The sequence below is a fragment of the Diospyros lotus genome, chromosome 4 (assembly GCF_014633365.1).
Source record: "Diospyros lotus cultivar Yz01 chromosome 4, ASM1463336v1, whole genome shotgun sequence".
Lineage (NCBI taxonomy): Eukaryota > Viridiplantae > Streptophyta > Magnoliopsida > Ericales > Ebenaceae > Diospyros > Diospyros lotus.
In genome coordinates, this window is record NC_068341.1 from 13171174 (window position 1) to 13191627 (window position 20454).

Genomic DNA, 20454 nt, shown 5'->3' on the forward strand with positions numbered 1-20454 from the left:
AAGTTTCACGAGAGAGCAGTAAATGAAAATAATTGATAGTCATGTTCCATCACACAATTGATATTGTGAAACTAACTTTGTATATATAGAAACATGACTTACCTGATAATATGTTATAAAAGGAGAAAATTTTTACTGTTAAAGCCATTGTTTCTCCCATCCACTAGATGCGAGGCCTTTTTCATTCCTAGCTAGTTTATTAAGATTTTGCTTGCATTTGCCACGCATATGTGATGTTTTCTAGGAAGAAAAGGCTGAAGAGCAATACAGGGAGGAGCATCTGGGTCCCCTGCCTCTTAATGCATTTGACCTAATTATTCTATCTCAAGGGTTAAATCTCTCAGCACTGTTTGATCGCCGCAAGGTATGAGTCATAAACTTGTTAATTACACAGTAAACTTCAGTCATTCTATTTGATTACCAAGCAAACCACAGATTCAGTACTGCATTAGCTGCATGCTGCCATGTCACCTCACTTTTCTTGTGCTTATGCATCTTTGTTTCCATGATTGATGCCTTATCATGCATTCATATCACAATATTATTTATCCTAGCTTAATAATTTGTTTACATATTTGATTTTTTTTTTTACTATTTGACAGGACTCTGTGAAGCCTCAGACTCGCTTTGTATCACAGAAACCTGCAAAGGTGGTTTTGTCTAGTATGGAAGTTGTTGCACAATCAATGGGTTTTAAGACACATATCCGCAACTATAAGGTAGACCGTTATGGAGTTTGCTAATGACCTTGTTAGAGTTTTGGGAGATTGGGTGATTTCCTTCTTTCCTCTCAGTATTGTCAGCTCAATATAAGACATTTTTGTTGAACTGTCTCATTTTTCAGTTTCATTTCCTGCTGCTTCTACAGAAAACAGCCTCACATGTAGTCCTAAAACATTAACTCAAAACTTTCTTTTTCATCACAGATGAGGGTGGAAGGCCTTTCACCGGATAAGACGTCACATTTTTCTGTCATTCTGGAAGTATGTTCTTAGCCCAATACCTTGATGATCATTCTGGGCCACTCTCGAACTTTGCAGTTACCTTTTTTTTTTTTTTTTTAAAATTTAAAACAGGTATTTGAAGTTGCTCCAACGTTTTTCATGGTTGACATTCAGAAAGCAGCTGGAGATGCTGGTGAATACCTCAAGGTCTGTTTTTCACTGCCAACATCTTAATATATTTGCTTATAGACACTCTTTATCCCAATTTTTAACTATCCCTACCTGTTAAGAGCTTATTATTATCGAATCTTCCTCTTATCCCCCATCTTTTCTTTATTTTTGTTTTGATGTAAAAACTAAGGCTATTTTGGTTTTTGCAATGAGACTGCTGCTAATTAGGTCTTTGCACATTTATGTTGTAGTTTTATAAGAACTTCTGCGACAACCTTGACGATATCATCTGGAAGCCGCAGAGTGATTTGAGCAAATCAAGGAGTACGAAGACTAGGAGCAAAAGGCGTTAATTTAGTTCTCTGCTACTTTTATCGAGTAAACTGTATGTATTTTTATACAGGTTTTCGCTCTTCCTCGTTCTTTCTGTTTCAGCGACCGCCTTTAGGTCTTGTAACATTGAGTTTGTAGCATCAACCGAAGTTTACAGGCTGGGGATAACAAGAAAGTGAGAAGTAGTTCCGACCTTCGTTGTATAATTAAGAGTTGTAAATCTCTAGTTGACCAAACCGTTACAGTTCTTGCTGCTAGTACAATTTATTACCGGATAGACAAGCTTAGGCTGATTACAATCTAGCTAAGGGTTTGATGAGATTGGTATATTTTATTTAAATTTCTCCTTTCCTTACCCTTAACTTCTCTTGCTTCTTTTGGTGGGTCCATGTGCCGTTCAGTTAAAAAGCAACATGTTGGCTTGTCCTTTTGGTTCAAAACGTACTAAAGGAGTCACGTGAAATCCTACATGAGCAATGTCCATTACAAATTTTTGCAGCTGCTTAGAATAATGATTTTTCTAATGGTCAGTGCTGAAATGAATTTGACAAAAACTATAGCAATCCTTGATCATATGTTGTCACTCTATAACTAAAGCACTTGTCCATTTGGATCAAAATATACTAAAATGCGACAACCGTTCCGGAAACTTCGCCTCCTCTCTGAATACTGAACGTGCTCCTAGAAAGGCAAAGCAAAGGTCAAAAAGCCTTATCCAATTTGGCGCATTATCGACTTGTTAAAGCAAAGTCCTCTGTGCTCTTTAATCTGATTATTACTGGAATATAGACACGCCTAAATTGGTTCAAGTCTGCACACTTTGCATACAATCACAAATTTGAAATACTAAAATATTCTAAACCCCATTTGAACAACCTAAAGAAAAAAACATAATTAACGGACCGAATTAGTGTTGATCCGCCAAATTAAGTTCAATCAGAATTGAACAATTTGCTGGTGTACTTTACCTGGCTTCCAGCCAAATGAATATAATGTGGCAATGGACCAACAGACCGTTCGTGGGAAGGAAACAATGGCGGATAACAGAATCAACCAAAAAGCCAAGATACAAGGCTAGGTGACCAAACACCAAAATGTTTATACATTGCGTGGGAATTAATTGAAATTAAAAAAATTTACACATCTGCAACAAATTGGCAGTCCTGCCTTTCCGTTTTATATTATTGTTATTTTCCCTTTCCTCGTGAGAAGTAAAACATGCATCCCAATTTTTGCTGCATGCTGCTGCTGTGAATCTCAGCTCAACAACATGCTTTCTTCATGATCGGCACTACAATTATCCGTACTTCAACTCTCCCAAGCCTGTGTTGATATAAAAAGACAGCCCATCGACCAAATCTGTTCGGCAACAAACGGGTAGGCAAAAAGGTGAGAACAACCCACGACAGAAAAAAAAAAAAAAATGAATACATATAGGACACACAGTGCAGTCATTACTCTGATTCTATGACATTTTCTATTTTTTTGGGTAGTTCATAACTATTTGAACTCCAGGAGGTCCAAAAAGCCCCCCTCCACCTTCAACACTCTTCGAAAGTGTGTGTCAAATTTTTAATTATCAGAAAAGAAAGGTAGCATTATACACACTCATGAGTCATGAGATAGCTAAGCTAAACTCATAGCTAATTTAGGATCTTATTTGCGTCATGTGCAACTTCAACAAGAGGAAGAAAGCAAATGTTTAACTAGCTAACTATAAGCATTTTATGCAAGAAATGTTGCTTCCAAAGACAAAAAGCATATAGTTGAAGTCCTATAAAACATAAAGTACCCAAAAGAAACCCACAAATTGACACTGAAGCAATGTGCAGGTTAGGTCCTTAATCTAGCATCAACATCAGAATAACAGATGAACAAGACTCGACCACAGGAAACTGTACAGTGAACCAGAGAGTAAAAAAGACATGGCATATAGACAATATATCAAGACACTTCAGCGTCCATATTGCTTATGTTTTCAATGTATAACAAAGTTGATAGGATAGCTCAACATATTGAATGACATTTTTATATTGGAAGAACTCAGTTAGATTATCAATGTCTTCCTATATACTAGAAATAGTAACATATCTACCAATATTCTTTGTGGACGTTTGAAAACCATAAGCCAGATGATAGTTTCTGACAACTCAATCATACAGTAAAGCAATAACAATTAGAACTGGCTGTTCAAATAAATACCCCAATGGGTAGAACATACCTGGCTTGTAAAGATGATCAATCAGTCCTTATATTTCATTGTGCCCTTTTCAAAACCAATTGTAGGAAATTGTTTGGCATACTCTCGACCTCATGACGGAGCTTTGTAATCTCAGACACATAGACATCTGATTTCATAGCGGATACAAAGTCCTTCAACTTTGCTCCTGATTTTAGAACCCAAAATTTGTGTGGGTAAGAATAGGAGTGTTGCACTTATTTCTAACTTGCACCTTATCACTTCTGAAAATAAAAATTAATGCATCAAAGATAATAGAGTCAAGAACCTTTGGCGTCAGCCTTTATCTTCAAGGCCAACTTCACAGCAGCATCAAAAAATTCAGCTACTTTCACAAAATCATCCTCAGTAAATCCCCTAGAAGTGAGAGCAGGAGTTCCTGCATCACCATATAAGAAGTTCTCAACTATGACGTAATTATCATTGGTACATGCAAAATGATAAAATTAGAAGGCTTTTACCCATACGGATACCACCAGGCACCATAGCAGACACATCCCCAGGAACAGTATTTTTATTGGCTGCAATGTGCACAGATTCTAAAACCTTCTCAACTCTAGAGCCATCAATGCCCTGTACAAACCACTTCTGTAAGAAATGACTAACAGTAACTCTTGTTGAAAACATTTATGCGTTACATGCTGCTATTTAATCAGTTTCTCTCAAATAGCAATTTCAGATCACTGGTTAACTGACAAACTCCAGTATATGTACACATCCACTCTCATATTCTGTAATGAAACACGATATCCTAGCAGCATGTTCCCTCTCAGGGAGCTTATATTGCACAATGATATTCCATTGGAAAAATTCACAGTATTACCCATAATTCCAGTTAGAAATAATCTTACAAATAAACTAATAAAGAAATTTTCTTGTGACAACCACTCTGGTATGTGGAACATAATGTCATCTTTTTTGTTTTGAGTTCAAATGAACCATTGTTAATAGCTCTTCATAATATTGGAAGTAGTAGTTCTATTGTAAGGGGATGCAGCTAGTTCCAAATAAAGAAATTTATCCTCTTACCTTGTTTCTTAAATTCACCAAGACCAAATGATTATCAGTTCCGCCAGACACAAGTTCATAGCCCTTCTCTACTAAACTCTGCAAAGTTGGCAGAATTTTATTGTGTAAAATACTAGAGCAAAATCGAGACCGAATGAAATATCCAGGGAACAAAGTAATAGTTAAACATCACAATGCATATAAAAATGGTCTTTAAGCTAACTGCCAATTGCCAAGTTAGATAGGTGCCTATTAGCAGTACCTCAGCAAATTTTGAGCAATTACTGAGAACTTGCTCTTGGTAAGCCTTATACTCAGGTGTCATGGCCTACAGTCAAAGGTAAGTCAAGAACATAAGCTTAAATACAATAAAATCCAGTAGACCATACAAGACACTAAAATTGTAAAAAGATTTCAACCTGCTTCAGGGAGACTGCCAAACCAGCAATAGTGTGATTGTGGGGACCGCCTTGAAGTCCAGGGAAGACAGCTTGGTTGATTTTGTCCTCATAATCATACCTCACCTATAAATGGAGCAAAAAAATTGAAAGAATCTGAGGAATCATTTTGTAACTCCAAAAGGCTAGCAAAACAACCTAATTAACTGAAAAAATGGCATACAAGTGATGGATACCAAAATTAAGTAAAAAATTTCACTCTACTTCCAAGTACTAAATTCAAACTTACTTCTTGCCCTTGTTTGTTAATCTCTTTCACCCCCTTTCTGAAGAAGATCATAGCCCCACGTGGGCCACGGAGTGACTTATGTGTTGTAGTTGTCACAATATCAGCATATTCAAAAGGAGAAGGGATGACGCCAGCAGCAACCAATCCACTAATGTGGGCCATGTCAGCCAGCATAACAGCTTTCTGCTTGTCACAAACCTGAAGAATAAATAGGAAAAAATTATCTCATGATTTCAACATATTTAACAAATGAACAGGGAAAAGAAAAAGAAAAGAGAAAATAAAAAAATCTGATGTGAGATATAATAATATCAGTGAAATAGGAGTTTACCTTCCGGATACGCGCATAATCATAAAGTCGTGCATAAGCACTTGCACCAGCAACAATTAATTTAGGCCTAAAGAGCGTGGCACTTTTCTCCAACTGTGACAATGTAATAATGTAATGTTCAGTTTTCAAACCAACCGGAGGCAAGGGGGGGAGAGAGCCCTCATATTCCAAACTCCAAATATACACAAGCAACAAAGACAGACGCAAAACATGCATGGTTTCGTAAAGAGCCCAAATATAAACAGGACAGGTGAAGCTGTTCATTGTTAATTGAAAAAATAAAAAGGATCCATTTAAAATTCAAACCTCAAATACAGTGTTAAAAGTGGATACAAATACAAAGTTCTGCCATGTGGCATTGCTTCTGCAGGATAGTTGATAAGACACCAGTGTTAATTGTGTTTGTCATGGTAGCACTCCAACCATTTTTCACTACTACTCAATGTGCAACATCACCCTCCATAACAGCAACTTGTCAGGCCACATGTTAATAAGAATGGATATCAGGTTATGCAATACAAGTGGGGAAATTTTAGAGTGCATACTTTTAGCATCTTTTCAATCTGGTAAATTAAGTATTCACAAATTACTTAACAATGAGACCAATTTATCTAACAGGTTATAAATTTATCTTTTCTATAATGTCTTTTCTAGCATATATGCATAAAGGGCACCGCAATGCATGAGGCTCTTAGCTTTGCAAGGGTCGGGGAAAGGTCATATTTGTATGCAGCCTTACCCTTGCCTTTACTTTTTTTTCTTTTTTTGAAAAAGGGTTGCATCAAGAAGGGCATCTGGGTTAAAATTCAGCCACATTGTCTGTTACATGTATTTGTATTATTATGTGACTTTTAGAACTCAATTGAGATTATGAATGCCATGCCATCACAAATTGTGATGTCACAAAGGAGTAACCTTACCGTTGATACCAAGGCTAACCCTTTCATATATATATATATATATATATATGATGAATATATCTTAACAATCTAGAAAGGAAATAACAATCCTGATCAATTGGAAGAATGACCTTCTAGAAGGGGAATAGAAATTACCTGATCATAGTCAATATACCCCGTGCTCTCATCCAATCTGTATGGCATTGTCTCAAAAAATATTGAGACAGCAGATATCTTCTTGGTGTCAGTCTGCAGAATGGAATACATTTGACAAGAATTGTCTATCAGGATCGCCGCTTGTGAATTTTTCCATCAAAACAAAGCAATTGCAAAAGTTATGCCCCGTGTGCTATCAAAACACTTCAAACCAAAAGAAGGATTCAGTTTTAAGCTCACAACATACTAATGACCTTTAGGAAAAGAAACTTCTATTGCTAAAAATAAACAAAGAGCACCAAGAAGAGGACAAGAATGCAGAGCCCCCATCATTGATGTTTATCTAGAACATACAAGGACGTTGACAAGATATTTAGGTCAGTTAATATCAAACTGGCATTCGGGGTTGTTCAAGAAGTGGTATTAGGTAGCTTATCGCAAAACAAGAAACTAGAAACAATAACCGAAATTTCAATAGGGGATCACAATAAATAAAGCTATAATATGGGGTTCACTCTTTCCACAGAATGGAATTAATTGTCTATGTTTAGCATATCTAACACTTTACAATGTCCAAATTAGTTTTTACTGGCCACTACAATTTTCTAATTTAGATCCCTTTATTAATGCCAAATGACTTTCCACAACAAAAACTAATAAGATGGGCATAGTATAAATGCTTGTTCATACAACATTTGTTATAAGGTAACAAAAGCATTCTCAACATACTGTGTTCCTAATATTTCTACTTCCATAGCAAGCAAATAAAAGCATAAGCCATAAAATAGAAATAATTGAATATATTTACTCTAATAACTAGGAGAGGTAAATAACCATAAAACTATGAACCTGATATCCGTGTGAAAGATGTCCACCATGAGGAAGATCAAGAGCCATGATTCTCTCATGAGGTTTCAGTAGTGCAGTGTAAACTTGAAAGTTAGCAGGGGATCCAGATAATGATTGCACGTTGACTGCAAGAAATAAGGGATGACAATGGGGAAACCAAATAATTTAAACAACTTTAAATTAATGATTAGTGATACTACGATCATCTTTATGCACAGAACCTCCTATTTCAAACTACAAGCACAACAGAGATAACAAGATTTTAGTGACAGCATTTCCAGACCAACCAACTGGTGCAAATCAGCATTCAGTAGCATGTGGAATCGGGGGGAAAACTGCCTGATTTTGAAGCTATGATTTCCCTCTTGGTTCTCCTCTTTTCTACAATCTGCCCATTTCTGAGCAAAAGTGACTCAAATTGCATGAAACTGTATACCAACAGTATTACTAATCAATAAGTATCTCCAGTGAGAGATATGCCTCTAAAAAGCTTAGAAAATGACACCAATACTAAAATCAGATAATTGCAAACCAACTTGATTAAAGAAGGATATCCTTGCCAAAAGTCTGGTTCTTTTTTTTTTTTTTTTTCTTTCTTTCTTTTGCTAATTAGGATTCTGGCTAAAAGGCAAATTTTATCAGACAGCTACAAGACCATCTTTGTTGAATGGCTTAGAATATTGGGCAGTTGAGCTTCAGCATACAAAAAAATGTTGAGTGTTATTGAGATGAGAACGTTACAGTGAATGTGCATCCATACAAAAAAACAAAGCAAGAGATGAGATCATAAGTGATAAGGTTGGAGTGATGCCTATTTAAGATTAGATGAGGATGTCACAATAAAAATAGTTTGAATATGTTGTTAGAAGACAGTTTTAACTTTTAAGCACCTATGAGGCAAGTGGATGAACTGGAGGAAATTTGTAGCAAAAAAGGAAGAGGAAAACCAAAGAAAATTTGACGGGAAACCCATAAACATGAGATAGGATAAATAGCCATACAGAAGATATAATCATGGATAGAGATGGGTGGAAGTCTAGAAGGCCTTCCCTCAGCCTAGTTTGTCAGAGCCAGTGGAGATATAGGAGGATGCGATGCTCCTAGCGTGCCTGCAGGAGTGTCCTGCAAGATCAGGCTGTTTGAAGCAGCATGTGGAGCAGCCTGTGGGAATAGCTTGCAGGAAACATCAAGTATGCATGGAAATTGTACTCTAAGGAGAATAGCTCCAAGTGGAAAGTAATAAGGTGCTTGGGTGAAGAATTACCACGGCAAGCTGAGGGTACTGTGAGCAGTCATATGGAGAGTGGACAATACTCCAATGGCTGGATCCTATGGCCAAGCTAACGGGTCCTATGTGTGCCCAAACTTTGTCCAACTAGTAAGGCATACCATACTATTATCAGGTCAGTCCTGAAGATGGATTTGTAAGTAGAGATATCATGGAGATACACTCAACCCACTCATACTAACTTTTTAGCCCCCACTACCCATGTCTGATAAGTGTTTCTGCCCTGTAATACCTCGAGAGCCCAGAGAAGTTAGTATATATCGAGGATAGTGTAAGGAAGGAAACAACACCAGCTGGATACCTTTTGAGCTGAATGTAGGTAAAGAACTCCTAAGTTAAGTGTGCTTGACCTGGGGTAATCCAGGGATGGGTGACCCCCCTGGGAAGTTCGTGTAGGCCCATCAGGGTAAGTTGTTCCGGTCCTTCCTATCGCTCGAGCGGGATGTTACAAATGGTATTAGAGCCGACCCTCGAGCCTCTGAGCGCGATGGTGGGGCAAACCTTAGCGAGGATGCTGAGTCCCCAAAGGGGGGTGCGTGTAGGCACCTTAGGCGAATCCCACATCGGCCATGCATCGGGGGGAGATCTGGGACTGGTTGTAAGGTCGCATGACGAGGACGTCATGTGCTCAAGGGGGGGAGAATGTAATACCCCGAGAGCCCAGAGAAGTTAGTATATATCGAGGATAGTGTAAGGAAGGAAACAACACCAGCTGGATACCTTTTGGGCTAAATGTTGGCAAAGAACTCCTAAGTTAAGCGTGATTAACCTGGGTTAATTCAGGGATGGGTGACCCCCCTGAGAAGTTCGTGTAGACCCATCAAGGTAAGTTGTTCCGGTCCTATCGCTCGAACGGGATGTTACATGCCCACTCAGACTTGGAATTTGGAAATAGCACAAAACACTTGATAATTGAATTCAAGTAGACCAAAACTGTGGTAGACAACTGACTCCTATGATGCTCCTCTTAGTTGAAGGCAACTAATTCCAAACACAATCCTTTATTTACATCATCAAAATAATTAAATAACTTATTAGATATCAATATTCTCCTCATGCACGAGATTTGTTGATTCTGTTCTATCAAAAGAATTGGGAGATCAGATCATGTCCTCATGCGTGAGATTTGTTGATTTGTTGTTCAGCTAATGAGGCTATGGCCGAGTTGTATCCAAAGGCATATAAAATGTACTGGCATCAAAAGGCCCCAGACAACCAAAAGTAGATAAAGATGTTGCAAATGAAATATAAAAAGTCTTTCCTTCTGCTAAAAAGAATCATTTGTGTAATGCATTTACCTCCCCATTTTGCAGGATCCAGCCCAAACGCTTCCAAAGCACGCTTTTGACAAACGGACTCAGCCATGTCGATGTACCTAAAAGTAGTGTATGAAATATATGTTCATTATTAAACATAAAACCTATGTCACAAGCAAAAGCTCCATACAAAATAGACCCATATGTTCAGCATCTGGCAAATCATTATCATAATATGGCCAAAGCAGCAAAGTGAAGGGGATTTGCATACTCGTTTCCTCCATAGTATCTAGCACCAGGATACCCTTCGCTATACTTATTGGTCATCACTGACCCAACTGCTTGCATCACCGACACAGATGTGAAGTTCTCGGAAGGTATGAGTTCAAATCCCTACCAAAAGTGCATAAAATTTCCAATTATAATACAAAATTAATGTCCTAAAGAGCGGAAGATACAACCATGACCAAAATGCACATTCACAAAAGCCCACACCAACATATTGATGTAAAAACCAATGAGAAACATTTAAATTAATGTGCACAATCCGAGTGACTAATATGTACCTTCCATTGCCTAGCTTTCTCGAGTTCAATGATGTCGGCGATTTCTGGATCTACCTCCTCAAGCGGAGCGTTCAACTGCTTCGTCCACTGCCAACCAAATACGTCAAGAGCATGAATTGATTTTTCTAAACAACCAGCACAGGATCCACTAACTCGTCATAGATCTTGCCAACAGAAAATAAATATATACATCTGGCTAACAAATCCATAAGTTTCAATGCACGGAACGTGGAAAGAAATAAAAGGCATCAGAGATGGATTACAGTGATGCGAGACTTCTCCCTCTCGCTAACTGCTTCGCTTGGTAGGGATGACTGTAAAAAAAGAGATCAAAAAGATCACACGAAGACAACGAAGAGAGCGACTGAAATGAAATGAATCAACTGAGCAGCGAATTCGCAAAGGCAATATGAGCTTATATATATATAATTTATATATACATATAGAGAGAGAGAGAGAGAGAGAGAGAGAGACCATGTAATAGAGGGAACCGGCATGAGGCAGGGAACGAAGAGGAGGATTATTGATGGAAGAGCAGAGTCTACGAAGTGCCATCGCCATTGCAGCCTTCTGCTTCTCTCTCTCTCTCCCCCTCTCTCTCTTCTTTTGCTTTTGCCGTTTCGATCTCTCTCCCTCTCTCTCTCTCTCTCTCTAACGCAGATGCGTCCCCCACTTTCTTCTGTCTGGGTCTTGGATTTTGTAGTTGGTTGAGAGGCCGCGGGGTTGGTGGTGACGCAAATGTTGGAACAAATGTAACAATTATTATTATTCTATTCTATTGATAAATTAGGAAATCACCTCGAAATTAAAAAAAAAAAAAAAAACACACAACAGGGGAAAAAGAGAGTACTTTTTTTTAATATCAAAGCAAAATAAAATAAATATTAAAAAATAAAAATAAGTAAAGCAGTCAGACTAGATACTATGCTTATGACAAAAATAAATTAGATTTTTAATATATTTTTTAAATACTTAATGTATTTCAATATATTATATTGAAATTAGTATATGTCAATATACATATTTTCCAATGACATATATACGCATTTTTCATCACCTTATTATACTATTTAAATTTTAAATATATATTACAATACATAAATTTTATGTATTCTATATGAACAGGACTAAAATTAAATTTAAAATTTATAAAAATGTTTTAACATAATTGAAGTGAGGTGAAGTTTAAACTTGATAAATTTTAAATAAAGAAATTTAAGTCTTAAATTTGAGTTTGCATCACATTTGAGCTCAAACTCAACCCAATAAAATGTAAACCATTAAACTTAATCTTTTATAGATTCAAGTCATTTATAAGATATGAAACTCTAGATAAGAAAATACACTTAAAATTCAAAATTTTTATTTAAACATATAGGAAATCAAATGTATAAAATATAATTTTAGTGAAAACATAAGTGTCGACGATATTATGAACAAAATTGAACAAGTTTCTAAAGAAATAAAAAAGACTAAAAAGTTGAAGGGACACTCACACATTATTTGAGTTGTAGATAACTTTTTAAAAAGTAAATCTATAAAAAATAAAATTAAAAAGGGCACTACAAATTAAGATTTGATATGTTTATTTTTAACTTTTCACAACTAGTTAATATGGGTTTTTGAGATCTTAATTAATGTTTTAATAAATAAAAGAAATCCCTAATTTATAAGAGTTTCACATTGTAACTCACCTTTTAAGACTTTTCTTACTCTTAAATGGTGAATGAGATGAAGGGAAACCTTTGTAAAAACAGTCTTTTATAAGGAATAGACACACATTTTGAGGATATGATAAAAATATAGATAAATTGGCCAAAATAGTAAGAGACAACTACATTTTTAAGTTTGGCAAGGTCTAGGTCTAGGTCTTGCCATCTATCGCATTAGGTAAAGACTGAAGATTTGATTTTTTTTTTTTTAATTTGTTTGACTGACTTGCCCTTTTCTCTTGGGCCAAAGATGGTTTATCTTTTTGACTTTTCATTATTATTTTCTCACCATTCAATTGTTTGATTATTAAGTTTATAACCAATTTTAGGTTGGGAACCTTTTTTTTTGGTCTAAAAATTATAGGATATAATAATAATATCATTACATAATTTATTGTAAAAATATAATAATATTGTAATAACATTTTGTTAATATATTAGCAGAAATTTATATTATAATAATAACTATACTTATGATGCTATTTGACTTAAAATTCGAGTTTTTTTACTATGATGCCAAAAAAATTATTATGAATTGTTTGTTTATTTTCCGAAACATAATAGACCGAATTAGAGACTTCAGATTTGGATGATTTAGGCAGTTTGCCAGATTTTATCAATTTGAGCTACACTAATTAGCAACAACTAATAGGGAAAATGAAAAAAAAAAAAAAGAGAGAGGGGGGAGTTAACAATTTAACTAACCCACTCACCCAAGTTAATAATTAATATAGTTAAGAGGGAGGTAAAAATGAAACCAAAAAAAAAAAAAAGTTGATGGCAATCTAATTTTTTTTTATGGCTTTTACTCTAAATCATTAAATAGAAAATTATGATTTTGTTGCTTTATTTATAGAGTTGGCAAATGGGCCAAAATTGGCTCGCGAGGGAGGCGGGTTGGGTTGGACAATGAGAAATGGGGGCCCGACACGGTCCTATAGCCCTTAATAAACGGGCCAAGCCAGACCCAACAGGGCCATTTTGGTGGATCACCCCATTTTTGGTGGTCCGAACGAGCTGCGGGCCACAAAGCACTAGCCCGCCCAGCCTATTTGCTAAGTATCGAGCTGGTCCGGCCCATTTGCTATAGTATTTGGTGGGGCTAGGAGGCAGGCCGGCCCATTGGCTGCCCGACCCATTTACCAACTCTATTTATTTGATAATTAATTAAAACTTATAATTTTATGACTAAACATAAGATTTAAATCATAAAAAAACTTAATTTTATTAGAACGGTAATTCAAAATTCAGACCAAAACCATTTTGAACGATTTTTAAAATTGATAATTTATAATTGAATGCTTCATTTTGTGAGACGACAGTTTGGCATTTTGAATCAATTTGGAGCTTTTGGTTTGATTTTTTCTTGCTCAATCCTATTTTCAGCTCTTAATAGTCGACTATATCTTAAGCCCAATAAATACCTTTTCTAGGGCCAATTTTAAGTCCAATTCACTCTCATACCACTGAAGAGTCCAAGTTTAAAAGATCTTTCAGGCTTATTTTCACCTAACTCTTAGGCCCATCGAGCCACTCATTTGCAGATCTCATAAAAAGCCCAAGTTCTGGCTACAAGTCGAACCTCTTTGGCCCATTTTTAGCTCTCAATTTAGTGCAATTTTGGGCTTCCTTTGAACTTGCTTTAACACTTGTTTTGTTTAGTTTCGCTCCACAAATAGAATTTGGTAAAAAAATTAGAAGAAAATAAATGTTAACAAAAATTAAAATTTAATGTATGCAATGATCAAAATTAAAATACAATGACTAATTTATTATAGGATATAAAATTTAAAAATTAATAGTGTAATTTGTTTTTAACATAGATCATGTCAATTTCTATTAATAGATTTGACAAAAACAAAAGGATAACTAAATTTTAATTTTAATAATGAGTATAATAAATTATAAGAATTAAAGGATATCAATCCACATCAAAAATCATGTCTGATAAGTTTATTCAAAGTTGAAAAATGCTATTGGTACTCTATGAGTTATATCATGAGCTACATAATGTAATTAAAATGTCTAAAATACCTTTCATCTAAAGTAATAAAGTGACGCGGTGAGGCGACGTAAAACGATGAGACGCATAAATAAAATATTATTTTGATTAGTGACATAAAATAATGAGACATGAATAATATTTTTATTATTTATGATATGTTAGCTCATAAAATACCAATCAAGAGTTCTTCTATAAGGTCAGATACATTGACAGACATGTATACAAAATAGAGATTAAAAGATTAAAATACCCTCATTCACATTACATTAAATAAAATACAATACAATATAAACAAGAACATTTTAATATTTTAATCTCTATCTTATAAATTTATTTGCCAATTTGTCTTCTTTCAAAATTTTTTTACAAACCAATAGCATGGTCCTTCAGAGTCCGGTGGCACGTCATCATTTATGGGAAATTGGGAACGCGGACGTTTAATTTGAGGCGTCCAGCGGAGCGTTGTCAATTTGTGGGGACGACTCCTCGACTCACGACGTTTTTGTTGACGCGTAGAGTCTATGACAGCTTAATCGTGGAATTCCATGGCATTTGGTCGGGGCGGGGCCCAAAGATCCGAAACCACTGTTTCTCGTAGAAATCAGCTGCAATCCCATGGCGGGCCGGCCGGCCGGCAAGATAAGACAGACTTTTCGGGTCTAAAATGGTAACTGAACCGTCTCTAAAACACTGCAAATTAATTAATTTAGGAAGAAAATTAATGTAAAGGTTAATTTTCTCGTGCAAATCTGTTACCAGAACAAATTATAACAAAATACTACACGACAAATCACGTAATTAGTGGTTTGAAGTATGTAATGTGCCCATGGCCGTGATTAAGCCTTAGGAATGGTTAAATTGACTGTTTAAATTTTATGTGATTATTATTCATTGCTACGAAATGAATTTAGGTGATAGATAAGTAGTGAGATTCCTTTATTAAAATTTCAAGTCAATGCTAACGTTACATGGTCCAAAGGTGAAATCGTTCATCCCGGACGTCCTCACACCCCGACTCGACAGAATGTGAAGGGGTTAATTATGGTGATTTAGCCGGACGCAGTGGTTAGACTCGAGTTCACTGTACATAAAGAGCCTCTCTTTTTGGAGAAAACTCTCATATTATCACTGACAAAACTCGATATTCAATCATAATTCAAGATTTATCACAAAAAATATTTTATGCCCTCTTCTTGATAACTAGGCTGTCCACACGGACAATGCTAATGTTACATGTTTGGTGGTAAGAATGCACATACTGAAGTTGACAAATTGATATGATTTAAGAATACAGGCTGGAAAAAAAAAAACAAAAGAAAGGAAAAGCACCCGACAAAACTGGAAGCGTGACAATTGGTTGTTGAACTGATTAGTCAAATCCAAGGGCTGAGCTAAGTGACGGCCAGTGGTGGCAATTGGGCTAGATCTTAATTTTTTTTAATTTTATATTATTTTTAATTAAACCTAACTCTTAAAATTAATTAAAAATTATTATGTTAAAATTTAGTCTAAATAGGTCAAATAGTCCAAATTCACTAATTTTTAAATTCTAATTTATTTTATTTTTAAATTTATTTATTTATTTTTTGTTAACGCATTATCACAAGCGCCCCTTGTTGTTTGGTCCTACGATTCTAATAAGAGATGTAAATTAAGGAACCCAGCAATCAGTTTCTATCCTTAACCTTTCTCTGCTGACATGAGAGCGGTTTGATATTTTTTACTTTCTTTCTCAATATTCACACATTTTTTTTATTTCAATTGCTACTACTATAGTTAAAATAATATTTTATGTAATGAATATTGTGAAGAATAGATTACATAATAGGATTAAATACTAGTGAATGAATAATAATTTAGTTATGTATGTTAAAAATAATATATTTAATAAAATTAATAATAAAATTATTATACGACGTTATCAAAGTATAAAAAATTATAAAGAATAATTATATTTTTTTATATTTTAATAATAATATTACTATCTTATTTTTAAAATTATATTTTTATATTTAAATTCGCAGTCAAAATCCTCACTCCGCATTGGTCAAAAATCTACTGCCCATAGATTTCGTAGCACAGGACTTTCATGCTGTATGAAGTCAAGATTTGTAGAATGAAAGTAATTATATATAATAAAATAAGAAGTCAATATATATAAACCAGTAGTTATCTTTTTATTCCATGTACAATGTCATATTTTTAAATGATTTGTCAACTTCTTATACTTTTGGAACAAAAATAAATTGCATATAAGCCTCTTTTGTATTAAATATACGAAAAAATTTAACACCTGAAATATATGCACCGTTACATTTAGCATATTTATTTTTATTTTACCCATAGTTTCAAATAAATAGGGTAATGCGTTATTTTAAAATATATTAAAATTAACACCAACCAGCCGATGAGCATTGGTTGTTCCCGATCATGTCTCAAATTCAAAATTCCTAACAGCAATTTACCATTTTTTTTTTGGGTATCACACAGTACTCAATTATTGCTAATTAAAGTTAAAAGGTGAAGGAATTTATAATACTGTTATTTAAACTTAGCAATAATGGTTTACTCAATCTCTTAAATAACTCTTGATTGGGGTTATTTTTTTTATTAGCAATATATAAAAATTAAAATTGTGTGTTTTTCATTCATAGTATGAGGGATAAATGAAAATATTTCTATGTAAAAATGCAAGCATTTAAATAAATTTCACCTTATTTTCACATTTTTTATGTTAAAAAATTTAATTCCAAACATGGCCCTAATCTTATTAGTTACCTACCTCTCTCATGACCCTTGTTAGCAATTTAGCAAATTATTTGCTTATTATATATCAATTATTTTATATTTTTATTAAAAATATTATACTCACATACTTTTAAAATGTTTAAATTAATTTACATATTTTAAACTTAAAAAATATAAAACGTATATCAGTTGAATTTTTTAAAAATTTGACTAAAAAATTCATTACCTACTCCCACACAACCATGTGCAAAGACCTTTTTAATTATTGGTCCAAAAGGTGAAATCGCTCACTTCGAACGCTCTTCACATCCGGTCCAACAGAACGTGAGAGGAGGTTAATCATGGTGATCCAGCCAGACACAGTGGCTAGACCCGAGCTCATCGCACACAAGAAGCCTCCCTCACTTTGAAGAGAGGTACCTTCACACTGTTGCTTGCAAGACTCAATTCTTGATCTTGATCTAAAATTCATCGCGAAAGATATTTTGTGTTCCTCTTCTTAATCAACTGAACTATCCATGTGGGCAAGGTCTTTTTAATTATTGCCATGACTAATGGTTGATGATGGTCCCATTATTTAATGTTTTTATAATTCGACACTAGACAAACATGTCCACTACCATTCCCATATCTCATTTTGTTCTTATCAAATATTAATGAATATTATTATTTATCCATCCCCATTCACATCTTTCTTTTCTCTGTCATCTATCTAATAAGTTATTCGACTGCAGACCTACAACACCTACTCCCATCCCATTCAGCCATGCCCATGTTGTGCCTCTGGGTCTCTGTTTGTCCACGTAACCCACATGCAGACCTCAATTGTATCTTCAAGTTCAATCTTCTTCGTGTATTACTTATTTATTAAGAATATATTTATAAACATATATATATATATAATATGTCAAATTTTTATTGCTGAATTTATTTAATTAAAATGTATTAAATATAAATTAATTTTATCCCAAATACTTTTCATATGAAGAATATTTGACCGTGTTTAAAATATGTCAAGTCGAATAATACTCGTATTTTTACTATCTCGAATTTTTTCCCTTCATTGAATTGTTAACCAGGCTCATGATCATAGCACTAAACTATAGTTTATAAGTTATGTATCATATTAGTGAAATAGTTTAAAATTTTTATATAAAAATCAAATAGAATGTTTCATTAATAATATTGTTATAATAATGTGATTTTGAAATAGTTTTTCAATTAGGTTTATACAAATAACATTGAAAATTTTTTGACAAGGATGGACAATAAATGTATGAAGTTTGAGGCATGGTAATAAACGTAACAAAGTTTAAGGATAATTTTCACTCCTCAATGAATGGTGCAAAGACTAAGGTGGCTATCTCCCAAAACACAACAAACTCTTCCAAAACTCGTATGCACTCAAAGGTTTTGGAGACAAAAGCAATAACAAGAAACCAGAGAAAAACCCAGTAAAGTATCGACATAAGGAATGATTGAAATGACTAATAGTTTTTTCATGCATTACAAGTGCATTAAGAGGCTGCTTTAATAGGCAAGGAATGCCAACTTTGAGAGGAAATCAACAGATGGGAAAACTAGTTCAAACAGATAAAAGAAGATAAGATAAAAGGACTAAGACGGCTATCCCCTAAGATACAACAAGTTCTTCCAAAACTCATGTGCACTCACAGATTTTGGAGATAAAAGGAGTAGCCATAAATTAAAGATTAACCCAACAAAGTGTTGTAAAATAATGATATTTCAAAGGGTTCTTAAAGTGCCTTTCTCCCACATTGGTAGAATAGAAGGATTCCATCATCTTTATATACTCATGGACTCTACTTGGGCTTTTAAGAGCTATTAGAGAGTTGGGTCTCATGTGCATGAGAACAGGTCAACTCAAGGCAAAATTGTTAATTTGCCCCCCTTGCGCGCGAGGTAGACCGCACATTGAAACATTTTGTTCAATTTTATTTTTGTTTCTCTTGCCTTACCTGAAAACCCATTTGAATTGTGATGATACGAAGTCAATTATCTTCTTTTATCTCGGATCAAGTATTTGTAAAAAGGGTGGGGACTTGCTTCCCGTGATCACTTCGACATTTAAATCAGTTCATAGGGTTATAAATTAGAAATAATAATAGAAAAAATAAAAAAATTCCTTAGGGGTCAGATCCCCATACATGTAGAGGCTATCCTCTATTTATAGATGTCTCTTGGCTTTTTTTTTAGGAGATAAGATATATTTCAAAAATAGAGGTCAATCCCCTTTTCACGAGGAAAAAAGATAACCTTCCCCAATAAAGATAATTCTTGCGGTGTTGGAGATATTCTTGGTTGAATGAATCTTCTTTTCTATCTCTTTCCAGTTCAAAATCATAATAGAGATTTTAAAGACACGTGGTACTCTTAGGACTTGACATATGGCGATCACATATTGGCCTTTACTGGCACACATGACTCCAAATTAATGGTAACCTCCCAGGAGTTATACAGTAAAATTGCCCCTTGTAAATATTCCCTCGTCAAATTGGTCTCCAACAATTGAGAAAAACTACGTCTTGCTAACCAAGTCTCCCACGCTTTTACCTCTTGTCTGCTTATCATTTTATCCTTGATTTGGTCTTCATTTATCTTCTCTTAGTTGATTATCCCTCCAATGTTCACCTTCAATTCTCCTATAAAAGACAACCCTTGCTACACTTGTAAACCACAACCACAGAGCCTATTTCTGATATCTATTTCTACTATGTATTCTTTTCCTCCTTATTTTTGCTAGTGCTCTCATGCTACACCTTCTTTTACAGCTTCTTATTTCTGCCAATGCTATTTTCTTTTTCATTCAATTTGCTGCTATTGTCAGTTTGTTGCTGGGTTTATAATCTTGTTTTCCTCTTCTTCCTAAATACCATGAGTGCACGCAGGTTTGGAAGTACTTGTTGTATCCTGAGAGGGTGTCTACCAGAGCCTTTGTGTTGTGTATATGTATAGATAAATTTAGATCTATAAATAGGTGTTCAATGCATTAAAATTAGTATAATAATATCACTTTATTGTACAAATATCTATTTAGTGATATTTTATTTTTTCTGTCTATAATTTTTTTTATTTAAATTATATATTTATTTGTATAGTTAATAATTTGATATTAGGGTGTGTTTGATAACATTTAGTCGTAAACGAAATTACATACGTTTGAACATACATTCATTCAAAATGTAGATTCAAAAATACATTCATAAGATATAAGTCTTAGAATTACATCATTAAAATTAGA

General features: G+C 34.5%; 2 protein-coding genes across 2 annotated transcripts in view; one reads left to right on the forward strand and one right to left on the reverse strand.

Moving 5' to 3' along the window:
* LOC127799675 (CBL-interacting serine/threonine-protein kinase 8-like) overlaps window positions 1–1803 on the forward strand; it is a 6144-nt gene extending 4341 nt beyond the window's left edge. The window contains 5 exon segments of the mRNA XM_052333898.1: window positions 245–364; window positions 603–719; window positions 927–983; window positions 1077–1151; window positions 1367–1803. Coding sequence (XP_052189858.1) covers window positions 245–364; window positions 603–719; window positions 927–983; window positions 1077–1151; window positions 1367–1468 — 471 coding nt within the window. The 3' untranslated portion in view covers window positions 1469–1803.
* A 686-nt stretch (window positions 1804–2489) lies between these two features.
* Window positions 2490–11408, reverse strand: LOC127800322 (serine hydroxymethyltransferase, mitochondrial-like). The gene is made up of 16 exons (XM_052334872.1): window positions 11202–11408; window positions 10991–11041; window positions 10728–10814; window positions 10433–10554; window positions 10204–10280; window positions 7618–7742; window positions 6769–6861; window positions 5714–5806; window positions 5383–5580; window positions 5115–5219; window positions 4958–5023; window positions 4717–4794; window positions 4149–4260; window positions 3956–4066; window positions 3670–3835; window positions 2490–2807 (listed from the first exon to the last, which is right to left on the reverse strand). The coding sequence occupies exons 1-15, from the start codon at window positions 11286–11288 to the stop codon at window positions 3705–3707; spliced, it is 1536 nt and encodes a 511-aa protein (XP_052190832.1). The 5' UTR covers window positions 11289–11408; the 3' UTR covers window positions 2490–2807; window positions 3670–3704.
* Between the last annotated feature and the right edge of the window lie 9046 nt (window positions 11409–20454).